The 21,632-nt window shown below is 39.5% G+C and overlaps 1 protein-coding gene across 1 annotated transcript; it reads left to right on the top strand.

Moving 5' to 3' along the window:
* The first annotated feature begins 1,438 nt into the window (after nucleotides 1-1,438).
* ldlrap1a (low density lipoprotein receptor adaptor protein 1a) lies at nucleotides 1,439-19,068 on the top strand. Its single transcript, XM_004563677.2, has 9 exons — nucleotides 1,439-1,657; nucleotides 9,457-9,599; nucleotides 10,099-10,211; nucleotides 10,621-10,735; nucleotides 13,206-13,278; nucleotides 13,460-13,555; nucleotides 16,182-16,312; nucleotides 16,549-16,583; nucleotides 18,174-19,068. The coding sequence occupies exons 1-9, from the start codon at nucleotides 1,573-1,575 to the stop codon at nucleotides 18,316-18,318; spliced, it is 936 nt and encodes a 311-aa protein (XP_004563734.1). The 5' UTR covers nucleotides 1,439-1,572; the 3' UTR covers nucleotides 18,319-19,068.
* The last annotated feature ends 2,564 nt before the right edge of the window (nucleotides 19,069-21,632 follow it).

Genomic DNA, 21,632 nt, shown 5'->3' with positions numbered 1-21,632 from the left:
TTTTTTAAAATTAATGATGGAAATGTTCCTTTTCTCCACCATCTACTACATAGATTTGTTTTGAGTTTTGTTTTTTTTAATAAATGGAAATAATAATCGTCCAAAGACATGCAGCTTGTGGGGATAGGTTAATTGATTAATCCAAATTGTCACTAGGTGTGAATGTGAGTGTGAATGGTTGTCTGTCCCTGTGTGTTAGCCCTGCGACAGACTGGCGACCTGTCCAGGGTGTACCCCGCCTTTCGCCCTATGACAGCTGGGATAGGCTCCAGCGCCCCCCGCGACCCTGAAAAGGATAAGCGGAAGCGAATGGATGGATGGATGGAAATAATAATGGATACAAAGGAAATACGCTCTGTATCCATTGCACACAATACAATGTATACAATCAATTTATAAGTGCATATATATTTTTAAGAGTTGTGCTGAGAGATTTCATTACTAGAGCAACATTTCTTTATCCTGCAGAGAAAACAGACGATGTTAAGGTTACACTTCTTATGGTGGCCCTGAGAGGCCAAACGGACTGCAACTTAAGAAAACACCAGCAATAAGCAAAACGCTGAAAAAGCACACAAAACACAGCGGAAATAGGAACAACGAAAACAGAAATAGGAAAGAAAAAAAACCCAGAAACTACTTCTTCTTATCATCATCTTAAGATATGTCAAGAATGAAATCTGTAATTGCTTCAGTTTTAGTGAATGAAATTCTAGAGATTTACTTGTCTGTTATTTAGCACTGATTAGCAGACATGCCTGTCTATTGTGCCTGTATAGTTTATAAATGCATTTTGCTAACCAAGTTGTTATACGGGCAGTCTGCCAATTCTGGGTTTATACTGTAAGAGCATTCTTTAAAATTGTGTCCTGAAAGCTATAGTTGAGGTTCTGATTTGGTCATATTTATGTGGCTCTTCCATATGAATCGTCTCTTCTTTTTTAAATTATTTATTTAGCATCCTTTCAGATACCACGTAATGTCCCATGTAACTCAAATGCAGCACCACTCCTCTGTAGTAAAGTCAGTGTTGTGCAAAAAATGATTGCTCGTATTTAAATTTCTATATATAAGTTTTTGTGTCTATAATATGTGAAACCTGTGAAATGATATCAAGTCATCTTGAGCCACAATCAACATTCCTGTAACAAGGTAGAAGCCGGACTTATCCAGTTTAAAAAAAAAACCTCGTTGACATTAAAAATATTTTTTGGCCTAAGAGGACAGCAGAAATTGCAACAAATATAACAATAGTTGTGTAAACATATTTTAAGTGCACAAAAGGGACCGGATTGGTTATAATGTAAGTACAATAACACAGAGTTATGAAGATACTTGAAAAACAGGTAATTTTAATTTTACATATAACCCCCTTTGTAGGAAAAATATTACATATAAGAAACACACGGAAAGTTTTTGGCAGGCGATGACTTTTTGACACAACACCGGGATTTCTGAGTGCACTGGAAGGCACCACAGGTCCATCCTCTCTCCCCATCAGCAGTCCGGTCAACATTTCTCCTGGAACACTTCGGGGAACTTCACCGACTCTCTGCACTTCAACACACCGACATGGATGCCCTCAAGTCTGCTGGAAGAGCTATTATCCGGAGCCCAAGTATGGCGAAACAGTCGTGGACTGCCAGCAAACACAGAAGTAAGAAATACTCGTTAAATTAGCTAAAGGAAAATAAAAAAAAAAACATAAAAAATAAAAGGTAATACCTTCTTTTTTTTTTTTTTTTACCGTTAGCAACAAATTTAAAATTCCGCCTAGCCGCAGTTTACTTTGCCTGTACCCAATTTACCTTTTTTTTCTGTGACAAATAGTGATTAATTAAGACATTTATAGGTTAACTTGACCAAACTTTGGTTTCTGTTTCACAAACGACGTATTGTGCTGTCGGCTGTCACAGCGGGTGGTAAAGACGGAGTTTGACATCTCTTTTTTTTCTTTAGCTTGAGTAGTTACGTCTCTTTTAGTTTGTCAAAGGAGGGTAAAGGTAAATAGTTTCTCCCGCTTAGTGTTTCTGTTCTGGGGAAACATACAGCGGTTTCTTCCTGCGGAGGATGAGTAACTGTTTGCAATGCGGTTTATCATGGTGCAGGAATTTTCCGGGAATTCAAGTTATTTTAAAATGAACCACAACAACAAAACTAATTAGAAGTTTTATTTCTAATTTGTGCCATTTCTCGTGGATTATTCACGTGTTTCAAGACTGATTTTTGTGTGTTTCTCACGGTCTTTTACTCAGGTGGGAATTACACCAACTACTTCTTTTGCTTTGTGTTTCGCTAACTAAAAAGGTATTTTTGGATTTCTTGATAATCCCACCTCCCTCTTTCCGCCAACCCTGCCAGAGGAAGTTCAGAGGTCATCGTCAGCACGAGATCTTATTATATTTATATTTCCCCCATTGTATGTTGCTGAAGAGCACTTTGCCAGGGCAGGAGCAGTCACATGCAGCAGCATTAACATAAAGCTCCTTTAAGAAGGAATTGGCACCCATTGTAGGACTCAAGGGCCACTTTGTAAGCTAAATCTCACTTGATCCTGCCTGTGAAGTTGTGGGGTGGGGGGAATGACCGTGTGGCTTCCAAAGCATGAAAAGTCCACAGCCTGTAACCAAGAGGACAAGCCAGGAATGCTGCGGGGCAAGTCTGTGCACTGCCCCTGTTGGCTTCAAGTCATACTGCTGCTCTTTTGTTTTCCTTTTTTCTTTTTAAATTCCAGAAAGGCTACTGTCACATCTGCAGAGACATTAGAGAGTGACAGGGTGGATAACATAAACACACTGCATTGTTGTGTGTAACCTTAGTTGCTCACCAGGGAAAAGGCAACGCCGCAGAAATTAGAGATGGACACTTCCATATTATGCCTGCACATTACTGCGTTAATGGATGAGGCTGAGATGTTAATCTTACATCTTCCCAGCTGTCAGTGGAGAGGTGATATCTGGCTGTATTACATCTGGCAGACACTTTCCACAGTGCGAGTTTCTTCTGCCTGAGTTGTTTGTATGTCTGTGGCAGCCGTTCCGACTGGAAGTGGGCTATTCTGATTGTTCGTGGAATTAATGGCTTCCTGTAAATGTGGCTACTGACCCACTTGTCGTAGAAGTAGAGTATTGAAGTTTGGTCATAGATTACCTGGCTGCAGGGCACGCATTCTTCACCAGCACTGACCCATATCATTCATGCTGGATTTTTAGGTCTGACGTTGCCTTCATCAGAATCGTCCTACATTTCCATGTACTCGGGGTAGGGATTACTTTGGGTCAGGTGAATGCAGTACAGGGCTCGAGCACCTGAGGACCCAGGCATCATTTCCATTAATGAGACTGTATTACAAACTGTACATAAAAAGATGGTCATAGTTACTGTGACTTCACCAGTTGGTTTTAGGATACTGGTAGTTCAGCTGCTGCCGTGATGTTTTTTTTGTTTTTGTTTTTTTTTATTATTATTCTATAGGCTAAAAGGGTGTCAATAGAGGAATTGATTAACTCAGCATGCATTGCGTTCTCGCTGTTGATTTTTGTTTTTAGGTACTCTATTATATTTGTTAACCTGTCATATGTCAATCACCAGTAACCTTCTCTGTCATTGGTACTCGCTTGCCTTTAGTACAGGGTGTATCAAAAAGAATGATCAGATTTCAGAGTGCCGATTGAAAGGCATGCTGTTAGAAAGAGCGGATTCGTGAGTTTCCCATGGATGCCAGTAGGTAGAGTAACAACAGCAGTGGCTGCAGTGACTCCAGACAGCTTGACTATCATCTGGACATGTGCCATGCATCCGGGGGACGCACCTTAAGTGCTTGCCGAACATTGTAAGTGTCGTATGTAAAACTTTATATTCAGCCATGTATTTTAAAATTTTAGGTTTCTGTGACCATTACTTTAAAAAAAAAAAAAGCTTTTTGTAATCGGATGATTCATTTAGATGAACCGTGTATAGAAAAGTTGTGATCCACCTATGTCACGTCACTTGTATGCCTCTTTGCATGTTCTGTTTTCTCACCATAAGTTTGTGTTGGGAGAAATACATTCATCTTATCTAGCTAAGACTTCATCTTCTCTGTTCTTTTGCCCTGGCTTAGACGGCCTATGCCAACAGTGTTAAGGGGACCCCCAAAGTTTATTTGTTTGTGTTGAAGACCCCTTTTTCCAGGATCCTCTCCAACAGGTGCCACTCTTTAGCTCTGACTAGTTTTCTCTGCAGCTGTATTTCTGTGGTTGCTCTAAACTGGCTGTAATGGACTTTTTGATGAATAAATATGACTTGTATTAAAATCATCCGGAACGCCATGAGGCTGAAGTTGGAGATTCAGCATGTGGCATTTGATGTGAATGCAACGGCGCTGATCAGTTGTGCTGCATTTCTTTTAGCGGTGATGCTTGCATTTAAAAATCCATGGCTCCTTTTTCCTTTACAATGTTACTGTCTGTCTTCCATGAAATCCCAAACTTCTATGGCAGGTTCTGCACCACATTTATGTAATTATTTAAATTTTATTATATTTTATTCTACTATGATATATTTAATGGCTAAACTTTACCCGTTAGCTGTTTAACTGTTATGTTGTTATCATTAAGGTAGTGGCTAGCGGCTATGGCTAGTAATAAAACAGTAACATTAATGCTAGAGCTGCACAGCCAGCGTCATCAGTCCTGCCTGTGACTAATGTTACTAGACTGTGTTATTTTAACAGGATAAACAATTTAATGGTCTGTAAAAAGAGTTAGGTTTCTCTTAAAGTCTCAAAATGAAGCTGAAAAAAGTCTGTCATCAACTAGATGGAAAACAGTAGCAACCTACTGTACCACTCTATTTGACCTGCAACGAACATATGGGAACGTCAGTAGAAGCACAACACTACAGCCTGAAAGTAATGTTGTTGTTTTGTTGTTGTTGTTTTTTTAAGCTACCTGACAATCTTAAAATATTTGTCATACACATTTACCTAAAAGTAATGATACTGTATTATTTTGCAATAGTTAGACAATTTAAAAATGCTCTCTTCGATGATGTTTTTTGTATTATACTACTTTTTTAATGTAAAATTTTAATTAAAAAAATATGTCTCATCAATTTATCACAGTTTTCCCCATTTATTTCAAAATGGTATTGCATATTTTCCCATGTATGAATTTTCGTGATGACAGTCTGCCAACCTGACCACTGCAGAACTGTGTTTGAGATATAAGCAACAATGGATGTTGAGCCAGTCAAGCACTTCTGTTTGAAGTGACATCTTCTTGGGACAGTATCTCACCTGAATGCAGTTTTTCAGAATCTTGTTTAAAGTCAGGTTTAACATATGACAGCTTTACAGGCAGTAGCTGACTTATAATTTTTTATTTTATTTTATTCATGTTCCACTTGACTGAAGTGGACAGAACCCGATTGGTCCATTTTGTCGAAAAAAGTTTAACGAACCACAGAGAAGGTTGATAGCCACCGCTGTGATGCCTGTTACCTCTCATTGAGGGTTTAGGTTTTGTTGAGCAAAGCTAATGCAAAGAAAGCGTTGCTATGTGGCTAAGTCTGCTTCATACACTCAACAGGCAACCCTGTTTGTTAATGTGAGCGTAGCCCACCAATCAGAAGGTTGTCCTTCACTGTGAGTTTATACACAAGAACCACTTCTACTCCACAGCACCCTCAGGATTGAAACTCTCTGTATAATATAAGTACTTAAATTAAAAGAATTATGTCGCACTTTTCATAGGTAAAAATCATAAAAAGTTTCACAATAAAACACAAATGTGTACAACCTATCATAACAGTGGAAAGCAAATATGTATTTATATATGTTATCATAATCCTGCTTGTGACCACTTAGCTGCTGTATGAAGAGCAGACTGCTGCTGTTGTATACAGGAAGCGTCTCCTTCTGATTTTACAATGTGATCCTCTCAAAATAAAATCAAATGAACATGCTTCTCCATAGCTGCCCTATTATGGGAGAAACAGTGTGTGACTATTTGAGCCAAATGTGTGTAACTGGTTTAGGAACTGGCCAATGTAACAGACAGGAAGCTGAACAAACTCATTAGGAGGGGTGTGTCCTCAATGTGTAGTGGGCTTTCCCCCCCCCCCCCTTTAACCATGAAGAAGCATTGCTTTTCTGAAAGCGATGAGAATGCAGTAGGACTAAAAATTTATCTCACCTTATTTTGTCTAGGTTTAAAGACCTTGCTTGGCACATCAGGTCTTTCACTGATAAACATTTCAGATGCATTCTGCCCCTAATTTACTCGACTTTGCATCTGCAGAGACTTCCAAATTGACACACTCTCACTAATGTGTTTACGTTTTCCCCACATTATTAGAATCCCAAACATAAACTCTGGTGAATTTGGGACTCTGTGCATAATAATTTGAGAGGCGTGCAGGCGTAGATCAGTGAAGGAGGGAGGAAAGTGAAAAGGCAGCAGAGGCTGAGAAAAAGATAATTTGGCACTGGAGGAGTCCAGAGTTGTAGGACCACAGTTGGTGGTTTCCCCAGTGATCCAGTGTTTGTTGTAGACACACAAATCAGCCAGGATGCAAATTGCCTGTCAGTTGGACCTTTCTGGATCAGCACCATTGTTGTCACAGTTTGCAACTAAGAGTTATTTTGCACTCTGACAAATTAAATGGCTACTCATCCATCAGTGTTGGATGTAATGGATATCTATAGAGCTGAAAACTGAGGCTTTGTCTTCCAATTTTTTCTCCTCTTTTTCTTATCTTTCTCACATTATACCAAGACACTTCCCCCAATACTACAGTGAGAAACCAGTAAGTGATTATTTGCCACATACGGGTGTGATGTTAGTAGCAGGTCACCTGGTTTTTCTTGTTCTCAGTTGACTCGTGCACACAGCTGTTTCCTTTGACGTATAACGGTTGCTGACCTTTTATCGTCAAAGCCTTCTGCATTCTTGGGCTGATTGGTGCCTGGTACAGTCTCTGCTGCTGGTGAAACAAACTGAAAACCAGAACAGGTTCTTTATTACAAGCTCAATATTAGCTCTCCAACACTGTCAGTGGAAAACATGCACTGAAACCTGCGTCAGTGAACCACTAAAAGGATCCATTTCTTCTTTGTGTAAATTAAATGTTTTGATGTCTAAAATGGAAAACATTAATATCTGCAGTTACTAGCATTACATTTGTTACGTTTTCCACTCACTATAATTTATTACTTAATGTAGCACATTTATAGGAGGCAGTCGTGGATACTGAGAAAGGATTTTCTCAGTAATCAGTGTGTTGTAGACTTTTTGACCTGGTTACATTTCAACATAGGTTTCAAAGACTCTCTGATTCCACTTCTCTCATAAAATGAGCGAAACATGAAATGTTTACCAAAAGAGAAGCTGAACTTATTTGTTATGAAAATTAAATTTGTTTTCAGCTATTTCCAGGTGGCCTATTATGCTTTTGTATATTATTGTTTTCTGACAGTGATGGACGCTCATGTTAAATAGGGTCAGCGTTTGTACAAGCTCAGTTTTTCTTTCTACACTTAGCTCTGTGTGACGTAAAAGATTGGGAGCGTTCTTCATATGATCAGCTGCTTTACACATAGATTGAATAGGCCTCCTCTTGGCCACTCTTATAACAACCAATTGCGTCAGGAACGTTACAGAGTAGGCATGCTGAAAAGTAATAATAATCAATTTTTATTTGAAAGCGCCTTTCAAACTTTCACTTAACAATAGAATAAAATACATTAAAGAACAATGAATACGAAGAAAAATAAGAAAACAAAAGCACAAGGTAAAATAAATAAATAAACAAACAGTGTCTTCTGTCTGCTCTTGGAACGTCCTCTAGCCTGTGTTCCAGCTGTTTTGAGGCCTCAGAGGTGATGATTAAGTGATATTTTGACAGCGTGCCCTGACAGCTTTAGTTGCTTACACAAATCGACTTGACTTGATGGTGTTTGCTGGTATTGATGACTGAGGCTACCTGCCTCTGCCTTCAGCACCTTGGTATTGCTATCCCCCAGAGCCTTTGGGCAGCTGCTGAGAAGATGTTCCAAAGAGCCTCTTCCAGAGCAAAGGGTGCAGGAGGGTGTCTCACTCTTTCACCAAACTTCATACACTGCCTGCACCAGGAACAGGACCCACTTTAAGTCTGCATGCATGATGTTTCCCCAGGTGATCCTGTACTGCAGGATACCTCCCATCTTGTTCATGCTCCTCGTTGCCAGAGCCCCAGTGTTCTGCCAATTTCCTCTTCCTCTACACCTGCTAGGATGTCTTCCTAGAGTCTGTGGTGTTCCTCCTTGAGTTTTGCTTTGTTGACGTGGGTCTGAAGTGGGAACTAGTTAACCCAAATTCACTCTACTTATCACCATGGTGCCCACCAGTGCCTTTTGTCTCAGGCGTGATTCTGCTTTCCCAACTTTGGATCTCTTGGCACTGTTAACATAAACTCCAGCTAATGATGCTCTGCAGTCCCTGTACTTAAACGCTATGTTTGATTATTTTGTAGCCGATATTGTTACTATAAATAACGGCCTGATGATAACGATGATGATGATATCTGACGCTTTCACACGTGCTTTGGCTGTGTTAATATGAACACCTGTTTTTATAACAGTGTACATGTGACGGAAAATCACATTGAGTTTCCTTCTAAGACTTTAAGATCTTAAGATCTCTTGGTCCAGTTTGTGTAGTCTGCATTCAAAATGTATGTGTGTGAATATGTACCAGCATGACTGTGTGGTATGTACTACATCCCAGAGGAGGGAAAGGTTAGGAGGGTGAAATTCTAGGTAATAATGGTGGATTGAGTTTTTTCCCCCTTCCTTCACCCCCCCCCCCCCCCCCCCCCCCCCTTTTTTTTTTTTTTTTTCTCTGATGAAAGTGCAAACAGTATTACAGGTTCAGGGTCGGCCAGCGCCACACAAAACCTGATAAGAAATCACACAGAGGTAGAAGCTGTTCCTTCAGTAGTTACACTTTAAACAGTCTTTTTCAGGGAAATTTTAAAAATGGAGACAGTAATGCACTTTGAGAACGACACATGATTCATGCTGTTGGAGAGATCGCTGATGTTACCACGCTTTCCTCTTATCACAGCGTGTCACAGTGCATGTACAACTTGCTCCAAACTCTTCATGTTTTTTATTGTCGAGCCCTATAAGCTATTTGGAAGATGAAATATTTACTTTACGCCTCAGCACCTCTGACCTAGATACCCTGTTTTGCCTTTCCTCTTCAGCGAGGGAGCACATGAAGTGGGCCAACTCTAAGTTCAACACAGACTGTTTACATTTCTTCTGATTTGTGTTTTTCTCAAAGTCTTTGAATGTTGCACGAGCCTTATTTATTTTGGAACATGAACCCTGGGAAAAAGCAGATAAATATTTGATGTTTGCAACGCTTGATGTTTGACAAGAACGTCGTTACAGTTGATCAGAGTATCGGCCGCTCCCGCTCTTCTCCGCAGAGCTCCCAGAGAACTGGACAGACACGCGGGAGACAATCTTAGAGGGCATGACCTTTAATCTTCGACATCTTGGCATGACACTGGTGGACCAACCCAAAGGAGAGGAGCTGTCAGCAGCTGCTGTAAAGAGGATTGTTGCCACGGTCAGAGATCGCTCATTCACAGTTTACTTTATCTCCACTTTTGACTGCTCTGCTTTGATTTCCTGCCAAAATCAACAACAGCAGTGTAAGAAAAACAATCCAGTGGCTTTTAAGACTACCACTTTAATTATTATCATTATTTTTTTCTTAAAATTGTTAAGCTCTCTTAAATTTCACAAACATACTGACATTAAGGCTTTCATCATGTCCTCACCACCATCTGCATGTTTATAAACTCTGGATCAAATTTAGTTTAAAGCTGCTCTCTGTATCTTACTGTGCCTGTTTCCATACATCCTCGCACTAAATCCTGATAAATAGTAAATGTAGGGTTTTTTGAAAGTGTCTGGTGATTAATAATGTACAATGTTGTCTCTAGCGTACCACCGGAAATAGACATTGTAGAAGAGCTGAGTAGTATGTAAGCAGTGTGCGGACGTTTTGCATTTCGGTCATAAAACAATCATCAGTTTCCGCTGCGTTATTTTCCCCATGACAGGCTAAAGCCAGTGGGAAGAAACCTCAGAAGGTCACTCTTAAGGTTTCTCCTCAGGGAATTGTCCTACATGACAGCTCAACAAATAAACTCCTGGAAAACGTGTCCATATACAGGTATGTGTAGAATGACTGGTTTTGTAATTTTATTTCATCACTTAAGTAATTTGAAATAGATTCTCCTTGGTGGGTGTCATTGAAACCAAAAAGTCACATATGAAAGTCTCAGACGGGTTCCAGTGTCGGTACCGTGACCTAAAGGTCCAGTATAGGGGTGTGTACTAGGAGGCTGAGGGGTTGCCAGTGTTTACTCATTTTTAAAAAAATCAACATTGTATTAATCTTTGACAAAAACATACTAACACGGCAGGTCAATCCGTCTTCAACTGTTTTTTTTTTTTTCTTTAGTCTTTCTGTGTAAATCTCATTCTTGCTTCTGGAAAGTTTGAGCGTATTTGTGCTGTCAAAAAAAAAAGCGTTGGATCTCTGTACGCTGTTTGTCTAACCTGTTGTCTCTGGTCTGCAGGATATCCTACTGCACGGTGGATAAACTACACGATAAAGTCTTTGCTTATATCGCACAAAACACCCTGAATGGAACCCTGGAGTGCAACGCCTACCTCTGCTCAAAGAGGAAAGTGGTGAGTTTAGAGCACGTACACTACCAGTCATCTGAAATGGTTTTCCAACAGTCTTGAAGGATTTGCCAGAGATGCTGAGCACTTGTTGGCCCCTTTGCCATCACTCTGCGCTCCATCTCATCCCAAACCATCTCAACTGGGTTTAGGTCAGGTGACCGTGGAGGCCATCTGGTGCAGCACTCCATCACTCTCCTTCTTGGTTAAATAGACCTTACTCAGCCTGGAGGTGTGTTTGGGGTCATTGTCCTGTTGAAAGATAAGTGGTGGTCCAACTCAGCGCAAACTGGATGGGATGGCATGGATGCTGTGGTAGCCATGCTGCTTCAGTGTGCCTTCAATTTTGAATAAATCCCACAACACTGTCAGCAGCAAAGCACCCCCACACCATCACACCTCCTCCTCCATGTTTCATGGTGGGAACCTTTCATGTAGAGATCATCCATTCACCTTTTCTGCTTTGCACAAAGACACTGCAGGTGGAACCAAAGATCTCAAATTTGGACTCATCAGACAAAAGCACAGATTTCCACTGGTCTAATGTCCACTCCTTGTGTTTCTTGGACCAAACAAATCTCCTCTGCTTGTTGCTTTTCCTTAGTCGTGGTTTCTTAGTAGCTATTTGAACACAAAGGCCTGATTTGTGCAGTCTTCTCTGAGCAGTTGATGTAGAGATGTGTCTGCTGCTGGATCTTTGTGTGGCATTTATCTGGGCCCTAATCTGAGTGGCTGTTAACTTGTGATTTCTGAGGCTGGTGACTCAGATAAATTTATTCTGGGCTGGGCGGTCATCATGTGAACTAGTTTCATTGTCGTGCTTGGTTGATGATTTTTGCGACTGCACACATTGAAAGTTTTAGCAATATTCCAGGCTGACTGACCTTCAGTGCTTAAAGTAATGATGGACTTTCACTTCTCTAGCTGATTGGTTCCCAACCCCATAAAGAAGGCAAGAAATTCCACAAATGAACCCTGACATGGCACACCTGTGAGGTGAAAACCATTTCAGGTGACTACATCATGAAGGCCAAATGTTTGCACCGTCAACAAAGCGAAGGGTGGCTGCTTCGAGGACTCTAAAATAAAAGACATGTTTAAAGTTATTTATATATTTTTTTTCTTTGCTACATGATACCATATATGTGGCTTCATATATTTGATGTCTTCAGTTTGCATCTAAAATGGAGAAAGTAGTAAAAATTAAGAAAAAACATTAAATGAGAAGGTGTGTCCAAACTTTTTAACTTTTCAGTTTAAATTCAAAGTTTCTCAATAACTCAAATATTTAGCATATCTTCCTCTGTGGCTGTGGGGGATCATTACCTTCCTGATGATGTAATGACCCACATTCAGCCGTCATTCGTCCTGTAACTGGCTCTCTCGAGTGTCTTGCTGTCACCATAGCTCTTCCTCTTCATCCCGAAGAGGAAATCCTAGAAGTTAAGCTCCTGTTGTCTTCCTGTCTTTTCCTTGGTGTTGAAAACAGAAGGGCACTTTTCCTCTCATCTTACTTGCTTCCTCACTCCGCTCTTTTTTTTCTCCCAGGATAACATGAGAATACTCTGCTTCCTTAATATGTGCTCCTCTATCTACCAGTGGGGTTCTGAAGAGATTTGGGATGACCTCTCTGTGTCCTCTACTCAATGAGAGGAGTGCTTCAAGACTCATAGTTCAAAATAATACCTTTTTTAAAAAAATGACATGACAATGACATAAAGTTGGAAAAAAACTGCTGGTCTTAAACTAAAAAAGATAATAATAAAGAGAAGTATATGAGGACCACTTTAAAAAACCAACTAAAGCAGGGAAATTAAAGTGAAAGCGAGCTTATGAGGTTAATAATGTGCTGAACAAAGACACATTTTTGTAGTTTTTCCTCTATACATTGTTTGATTTTTAAAAGAAATAATCAAAATATGATTGAAGTAAAGTGTGATTGAAGTGCAGACTGTCACCTTTTCAGGGGTTTAATAAAAGTTTCCATTAACGGCTCAGCAGTTGCAGCCATTTTTATTCAGTCCCCCATTTCCAGAGGCTTAAAAGTAATTGGACAGTTGATTGTCATGCAGTTAAACCCCTTGAATTTAAGCTGAAAGTCTGCAATTCAATCAAATAATAATTAATTATTTGACTTAAAGCCCCAAAGTGACCTTTTTTCTTTTATGTGACAGTGACGACGGACTGTGGACAGAGATCAAGAGCTATCCTTTTTTGTACTCACATCTTTCAGTCATATAAATATAAAGCATTACTGTTGAATGGCAACATTTTATAACCATTTTTACAGCTGTCCATGTTATAAATATAACTTTGTTACCTGAGATAAAGCATTTAGTGTTGTAAACTACATGTTCTATCTTGATGGTCATGCAAAGTTTTCTTGGACGGTCAACAGCAGTCAGAGAAGCAGACTTCTTTAAGTTAGTGCTCTGTTTTTCATCCTCTGTTTGTGTCTTTTTCTCCTGTCCTCCAGGCTCAGGCTGTGGCGCTAACAGTAGCCCAGGCCTTCACAGTAGCTTTCGAGCTCTGGCAGGTGTCCAAAGAAGGTAGGCATCGCACACTTCTCCATTCAAGTCCTGGAAATGACACGCGTATAGGCACCGTCTGTGGAGGGGTTGTTTTTATCAAGAGACTGTCTGTGTTTGTCCTTGTTTCACCAAATATGTTGATATGTGCTGTAAACAGGTCCTGACCTGCTTGTGTTGTTTCCTCTTATCTGATTTTTAGAGAAAGGGAAGAGAGCAAAGTCTGGGTCCGCTGGAGAGGCTAGCAGCAGTTCTCATTCAGAGAGATCGAACAGCTTTGGGAGTTTGAAAGGGACAGGTAAAAAAAAAAACAAGATGCAAAGCATAAAGGAGCTGTAGCCACATGAGGTCATTTGTGTTATGTAGTCATTCACAAATGGTGTCAAAAACCAAAAAAGGAACTTGGCAAAGTTGTTTTCTTTATCTTTTTTGGTTGCAAAATGAAAGCATAAAATTTCATCTAGTAATTTATAGAAATGGGACGATACCACTTTTTTATGTCCGATACCGATATCATAAATTTGGATATGTGCCGATACCGATATGAATCCGATATAGTGTTTTTTAATCAATAAAACAGTTTTTTTAATATCTTGCTGCATTTTGTATAAGTTCATACTCAAGTTTAAATAAACAACAACACTAAAGCTATTCTGTTATACCTGTATGTAAAAAAAAAAAAAAAAAAAAAAAAAAAAAATACACTGCACCCAAAATATTTCATAGTTCAGTAATACTGATCAATCTAATAAACTTAAACCTGCTCCATCCTCCCTATTCTGGTATTTTAAAGAGTACTTAGCAGAAATCTTAAGCAACCTAACTAATAGGGTTGCAAACTCCCAGCAAAAAAAAAAAATAGGGAACCACCCCCCAACCTCCACCTCATGATGCTTAATCGACGTAATCAACTTTAATTTGATGCAGTGTGAAAAAAAAAATGCACAGAAAGAAATTATTTTTGAAAAATAATTAAATAGATTCAACATCTTCCTTCAACAGAACTGCAGACTGCACAGATGGTATCTTCCCAAAGGAAAAAGTAATATAGCTTACTAGGGTATATTAGACTTAACAGTTATTATATACAGTAATGGACTTTGGGTGTAAGATTCAGATAATTATTGATTAAAAGCTAGACATTTTAAATGAGAATAAGAAAGAAAAGTATGTCTTTGTGCCCCCTCTTCCCTGTTCATGCCCTATCGGCCCCCCTGGCTAAACTTTGCTAGATCCGCCCCTGGACAGTTACCAGCCGTCAGCTGCGTAGAAAAAGATCCTGGTGTAGAAAGTAATATTAAATAAATTCTAACAACAGCTTATCAAGCTTAAACGTGCTGCTGTTGTTCAGCCGCTGGTTTCCTCTTTCTGGCGCGAAGTGGGCAATAAACAAACAAGAGAGACGGAGTCGTGACAGAAAAGCCGATCAGCTGATCATTAAGCAGTTTCATGATTGAAGTAGCAGCAAGAAGAGGCAGTCGCTCCAGGTATTGGTTGTTAAGCTTAACGCGGGAATGCTTTACAAACATTCAGAGATGAACTTACACACTTGCTTTACTTATCTCTGGGATAACCTTCTCAGAGATGAAATGCTGGTTTGGTAGCAGGCTTCAAATACACACAGCTGCTCTATCACACTGCTCCGACATGCTACGGTTATGAGCCGAGTTACGCCGTGTCGCAAGTTTTGTGAGGTGCTTTTTTTATATTTAATGGATCGGATTACATTTTTTTTTTTTTTTTTTTATTTCTCTCCGATATCCGATCCAGTAATTTACGTCAGTATCGGACCGATACGGATACGTAATATCGGATCGGTCCATCTCCAGTAATTTATATTTATTATATTTATTACTGATGCTCATGTGGAAAACAGACTTCAGGCAGTATTAAAACTTTAGACCCTCCTACTGTTCGTACACAGAGGTCTGAGGGATCCACTATTTTCTGAAGCTTGATTGGTCAATAGGTGATTTCATACTTGTTGATCTCTAATGTGAGAGCAGGGTAGGTTTGCAGCATAAGTTACCATAGCGATGTCCAGGTAACCCAGTTTCCTAGATAAGACAAAATTCTGCTTTGTAGCACAGGCCTCTGGTCGTTTTTTATAATCTCACTGACATGTGGTGCTCATCATTTTATCCAGTTTGTAAAATTCTTAAATTTCCCCACAGAATTTCATTGTGGGTGTTAAAGAAACACCCTCTATGCTCACAACAAACTTTACGAGGGGCTTTGGCCCCGTGTTTGTACTTTCAGGCAGCACATACAGGTGATTGGTCCAGTTTGTGAGCACAAGCCATGTTGTGTGGCCTAAAGTTTTCAGCTTTAGTTCTACGTACTGTTCACAGAACGTGATCAGCTGGGAAATAAACCTCCATGGCACATCTGCCTTTTTTGTTTTTCACAGTAGAGGGTATGTGGTGCTTCAGGCTTTTATTCGTCAGCCCTTACTGGTTAAAATAATTATTTTACGCCTGTAGTCCCATGGTCAAAGAGTTATATTCCCGCAGACACACAGGCTTAATAGACGTCTGGCCTCTCTGTTCCTGTGAGAATGTAATCCTTGCTTTTGAAACTGGAGGTTTGTGACGTTGGCATTTAGCCTTTCACAGATATTACATGGCTCAATGCAGCACAGTTTGTGAAACAATTTATTGTAACCAATTTCAACTAAAATCTAACTAACTGTGAAACCAATTTATTCATGGCTATAGACATAAAAGGACATGGAAAACCTTTGCATGCTTTAACATTATATTGCCACAGAGATGCAGAAACAGACATGGCACGATGGTCTGCCCCATCATCATTTTTAACTGCTCCCTCTTGTCACTTCATCCTGGTGTGGAGGCTGCACTGTGTCTTGCTCTGATCTGTTATTATAACACCAATCAGTTGTCATTCCATCTCTTTTCTATTAGATGTGGCTACAGATATGTTGTTGGATTTGGAGAAGAGTGTGAATGTGGCAGTGGAGACCAATGGAAACATCGGAGAGGATCAGCTGGATAACCACAGACAGACCTCCGAGTCCAACAACAATCCTGCCTGGGTGAGTCCGTCCTCTCGCTTTGTCTGTGTTGACTGTGAATCTCTTACAAATGACCCTTTCTTTCATACTCCGATGTTGACCATCCTCAGTTTGAGAGTTGGATTTTTCCCGACTCAGTTTGGATCTCCAGCTTTTGGAAAGATTTGCTTTAAATTTCCCCTGTTTGTGCCAGCACCACACACATATTACATGCTTTTCCCTGAGTTAATGTTAAGGACTGATTGCTTTTCTTGCAGAAAATAGAAGATGGTTTGGATGAAGCCTTCTCCAGGTGAGATATTTGATTCTAAAGTCTTAAAATAATCTGAAATTAATCCTAGGTGATTTTCTTTGATCCCTGTTCCCAATAAAACATCCCCAAAACACAAAATCTGCCTCTACCTCTGTACTGTAGTTCCTACTTGTACTGCTTGGCTCTATGTCGCCACTTACTGGTGATTTCAGTGTACTGCAGACCGCAAACCCTCCGTTCTCTGACAATATAAAAATATAAATGAAGGGATAATCTCAGTAGAGGTTTGACAGTTGGTGAGAAATGATTTCATAGCTGAACTTTAAATTGTCCTCAATCTGCTGTGTGTTTGTGTCTCCAGCTGTGCTCTGGATAGCTATGGTTCATTTCCAGGTAAAGTTGAGCAATTGTTATCACAAGCCTTACATAGAGTGGTAGTCCCAGTTACTAACCTGACATCAGTCCATTTCATTCAATCACCTCCAAACCTGAAAACCCAGATTACAGGTCAGAGACGCGAGTCACTCGGGGTAACACAACCTCCTCCGTCTTTTATTTCCTGTCAGATGCCTTTGTTGTCGATGGATTTTGTGTTTGATTCGATGTATTGAATTTCAGTCAAAATGAAAAATGTTATTATCTCAACCCATTTCATCATCACCACAAACATGACTGTGTCTGTCTGATAACCCTCCTCTGTGATGTGTAGTGTGTGTTTTGGCTGAAGCGGTGGGGATGGTGCGACTCCACTCCACACAGCGGGGCTTTTGTCCAGCAGTTCCCGTGTCTGAAAGTGGAGCAGTGGGTCACTTGAACTCATTTACGGATCAACACCGTTTATCCCGCAGCTCAAATGAAGTGAATGTGAAGTAATCCCACTGACCTCTACCCAGACTCTGCAGACATTGTTATCCCAGAGAGAAAGGGATGTTTCAGACATATCGGAGCAGACTGAGGGTGTAGTTACATAAACGAGTCTGAGAGGCTGAGCTGCAGTGAATTAAAATCAGCAGAAAACTGAATGCTGGGAGTCGAAACAGCTCTGCTTGCTATTAAGCCCTGAGGGTCGAGAGGATAAGAGTAGGAAACAGAATGACGGCTAGTTTTTACTGTTTACATGAGCTGCTGATGCCTTCTTGGTTCTTCTATTTTATTTCACTTCATTCTGATGGAGGTTGAAGGGAATTTCCTTCTTTTTCTGCCTCAATATGGAAATATCAGTTTACTTTTAATCCCAGCTCTGTTCAATCTAATTCCAGTTTCCAGGCAGAGGTTTTGTTTTTGCTTGGTTGAGACCATATTCAGCGCAACTCTGTCAACAATCAGGGCTGTGTTGAACTCATTGGTCCCATTTTAAAGAGACCAAAAGCAGTGATGAATTGAGCTGTTTCCAAATGTTTTAGTGGATTTGTTCAGGATTATTTTGTCTTTTGTAACCAAAAGCTGCTGTTTTTTAAATTTTTTTTTAAAAAGCTCTTTATTTGAGTATTAAGAAACAGACCTGTACATTACTGGTTTTGGTCTTTTCATGGGATTGGTTCACACCAAAATAGAAGAATTTCTGCTTGCTTGCATTCTTTTAAAGGGGAGCTGTTGTTGACGGTTGACGGTTGTTTCTCTTTCCCTCAGACTGGCAGTGTCACGTACTAACCCCCAGGTCCTGGACATTGGGGTGACCCCCCAAGATTGGCTCATTGAACCAGACTGGGATGGCACCAATGGAAACACTCCCAACACTGTCAGCCCATTTGAGGATGACTTCTTGGGCTTCTGACCAGAGTCAACGACTAAGAGGGGGAGGGGTGGTGGTGTCTTCCTATGAATTAACCAGATATCAGTGTGTATTTAAGATGAGTTTACTGTACATCTGCAAGGGAATGAAGGGTTGTGAGCTCAGAGATGAAGTTTGCCCTCTCCACCTTGTTGTACTCTTCACATGAGCAGTTCTTCCTCTTTCTTTGTGGAAACAGCACAGGCCGCTGCCCCTGTGCACCAAAGCAATAACAGCCTTTAATGTTACCCCATCTCCTCCCATATTACACTGCACAGCGTTACTACTAACTTATGTTCTTCTGTCAGCACTTGTTCTCCTTTGTTTACTTTGTTTTCTTGTTTCTCTTGTTTCTCCCTAATCAGTGTTTTTTTTTGTATGTGTTTAGTTCTAATTTATAGTTGAATAATTATTTTTTATGAATAAAGTAAGTATTTATTCTGACTAATATACAGACAGTAACACCGGGCCTTAATAACAGCAGGACAATCAGCTATTCTCTAAGTGAAATCTGCTTTGGTTGCAAAAAATTACAGTTGTTTAATGTTTATAATCTTGTTGCACTTGTATTTATATGAAATCTCCCAGCGACTCATTTACAACACGCTGTAAGCTTTGCTGTTTCAGTGCAGCAGTGTAACAGTGCTGAATGTAGCCCAGGTATGTTCACAGTCTATTGTGGCCATTTCATTTTGCTGGAAATATTCCAGTGTTGTATAGAAATAAAATGTAATCATGAATATATAATTTTTATAGCAGTGTTTTGGTCTGTATTCATCTAAGTTTAAGATTACACTAGTTAGAATCATCAGAAGAAATGGAAGACATATAATATTGATATAGATATCTTTATTTAGTTATTTCTTTTGAAAGATTTCCACATTGAACATTTCCATATTGTTATTGCTCCACTTCACAGGTTAGACTCTTTATTTTTCTCATGCTGGTTCAGCTCCTCAGCTTAGACACCTTTGGATAGTCCTTTCCCCTTTTTAAGCCCACTGTCTTTCCATTGGCTACTCATCATAAACAAGAGGTTTGAAGAGAAGGTGGGTGGGGCTTCTGTGGTCAAATGCAGACATGGTCATATAAGGAATATCTGCTCTCATTTGAGGAGCTGTCTGAACCTTTTTGTGTTGACTGTCACGTCTATTTGATCCATAGCAAGGTTATTATCGTTAACGAAAACTAGAAGTGAAAAAACATTTTCGTTAACGGAAATAAAAATAAAAACAAAAAAAGGAAAACTAACTAAAACTGTAATGAGTGTTCACAAAATTAACTGAATTTATAGCAAAAATGTGTTTAGTTTTCGTTGATGTGTGCGTGTCGTACAATAGTCAAGGGTGAAAATGAAGTTTAGTTTCCAGATTTTTTTTCTGGCTGTCTCATTATGCCAGCAGGTGGCCAGTACGTTAGTCGAGTCGTCTGTGTTGCTGCTCCGTCCACGCGCAGAATCATGTCAGGAAAAGTCGGGAGAAAGCGCCTGAGTCCAATTTGGGATTACTTTGAATATGACTGTGTTTTGGATAAAGCAAGTGTCTTGTAGTGGAAAGAGACAAATTATGAGGGACATTTCTAAAGGGAAAAAATCCCACAAACCTTAACGCGCAGTTGAAAAGCTCACATAAGAAGGCTAACCTAGCATACCTTGAGAAGGGAGCACACTCAACCCTCATTCACAGAAAACAGAAGCTAACCCCAGGCAAGGCAAGCGTGATGCATCCCGGGACAACAGGACGGGGATATCTACATAACTGTGTGAGTCAATTGCCTTAAAAAAGTTTATCAATTCACTTGAACCAAAATTACGAACACCCGGTGCTGCAAGAGTTAAGTCTCATTTGGGCCAAGATATACATTTTATAGTTGCCTGGTGTCAATGACTTGTGTCAAGCCAGCCTCCAATTCGAGACTTGCAGTCAAGCCAGCCTCCAGTTTGTTTTACGTTCCCTGTGTATTCAAAGTATTAAGGGAATGGATGTGGAAACCGGATTTCAAAATAAAAGCCAACTTCGAGTGAATTAACAGGTATGTTAAGAACATAATAACATATAATTTAGGCTTTTTTTTTTTTTTTTTACAAACTCTAATGTTAGATCTATATGACACAGCCTTGTACCCTAATTGTGCCCTGTCACTATCAAGGCCATCTTATTTTGGATTTCAAAGTAAAAGCCCTGTGAATCTTCATTTTTGAACTACTCTTTCAATGACTTAATAATGCTCTTAAAAGCAAAAGTCGTATTTCCAAATACTATTTGAACTTTATATCAACACTTTCCAACCACAGTCTTTTTACAGTGATACCATATCAATATCAAGTCAGTCTGATTTTGCCTTTCATAGTAATGGCTCTTTGAAATTGTCCATAATTGACTTAATCTTCTAATGATTCAAAATGCTCTAAAATGAAAAATTCTTGTTTCCACAGGGTAATTCCACCTTAGATCAACAGTATACAGCCCCACAGTGATACCATATCAATATCAAGTCATTCTGATTATGCCTTCCAAAATAAAAGCCTTTTTAAATTGTCCATAATTGACCTGACTTTCAGTGATTTCAAAATGCTCTAAAAAGGAAAATTCCTGTTTCCACAGGGTAATTCCACTCCAGATCAACAGTATACAACCTCACGATGTTACCATATCAATATCAAGACATTCTGATATTGCTTTAAAAAATAAAAGCATTTTCAAACTGCCCATATCTGAGTTGCTCCTGGAACAATTTCAAAATGCTCTAAAATGGCACATTCCTGTTTACACAGGGTAATTCCACTTTAGATCAACAGTATACAGCCCCACAGTGATACCATATCAATATCAAGTCATTCTGATTTTGCTCTCAAAAATAAAAGCCTTTTTAAATTGTCCATAATTGACCTAACTTTCAGTGATTTCAAAATGCTCTAAAATGGAAATTTCCTGTTTCCACAGGGTAATTCCACCTTAGATCAACAGTATACAGCCCCACAGTGATACCATATCAATATCAAGTCATTCTGATTATGCCTTCCAAAATAAAAGCCTTTTTAAATTGTCCATAATTGACCTGACTTTCAGTGATTTCAAAATGCTCTAAAAAGGAAAATTCCTGTTTCCACAGGGTAATTCCACCTTAGATCAACAGTATACAGCCCCACAGTGATACCATATCAATATCAAGTCATTCTGATTATGCCTTCCAAAATAAAAGCCTTTTTAAATTGTCCATAATTGACCTAACTTTCAGTGATTTCAAAATGTTTTAAAATGGAAATTTCCTGTTTCCACAGGGTAATTCCACTCCAGATCAACAGTATACAACCTCAC

This window comes from Maylandia zebra, linkage group LG22, assembly GCF_041146795.1.
Source record: "Maylandia zebra isolate NMK-2024a linkage group LG22, Mzebra_GT3a, whole genome shotgun sequence".
In the NCBI taxonomy this organism is placed as follows: domain Eukaryota; kingdom Metazoa; phylum Chordata; class Actinopteri; order Cichliformes; family Cichlidae; genus Maylandia; species Maylandia zebra.
Note: the sequence above shows the minus strand (reverse complement) of the source record. Positions and strands in the feature narration are given on the sequence as shown.

Excerpts from the sequence above, each read along its gene's own strand:
- ldlrap1a (XM_004563677.2), top strand. The coding sequence starts at position 1,573 with ATGGATGCCCTCAAGTCTGCTGGAAGAGCTATTATCCGGAGCCCAAGT. Across the intron at positions 9,600-10,098 it reads TAAAGAGGATTGTTGCCACG|GCTAAAGCCAGTGGGAAGAA; the intron begins GTCAGAGATCGC and ends TCCCCATGACAG. Across the intron at positions 16,584-18,173 it reads TTGGATGAAGCCTTCTCCAG|ACTGGCAGTGTCACGTACTA; the intron begins GTGAGATATTTG and ends TCTTTCCCTCAG.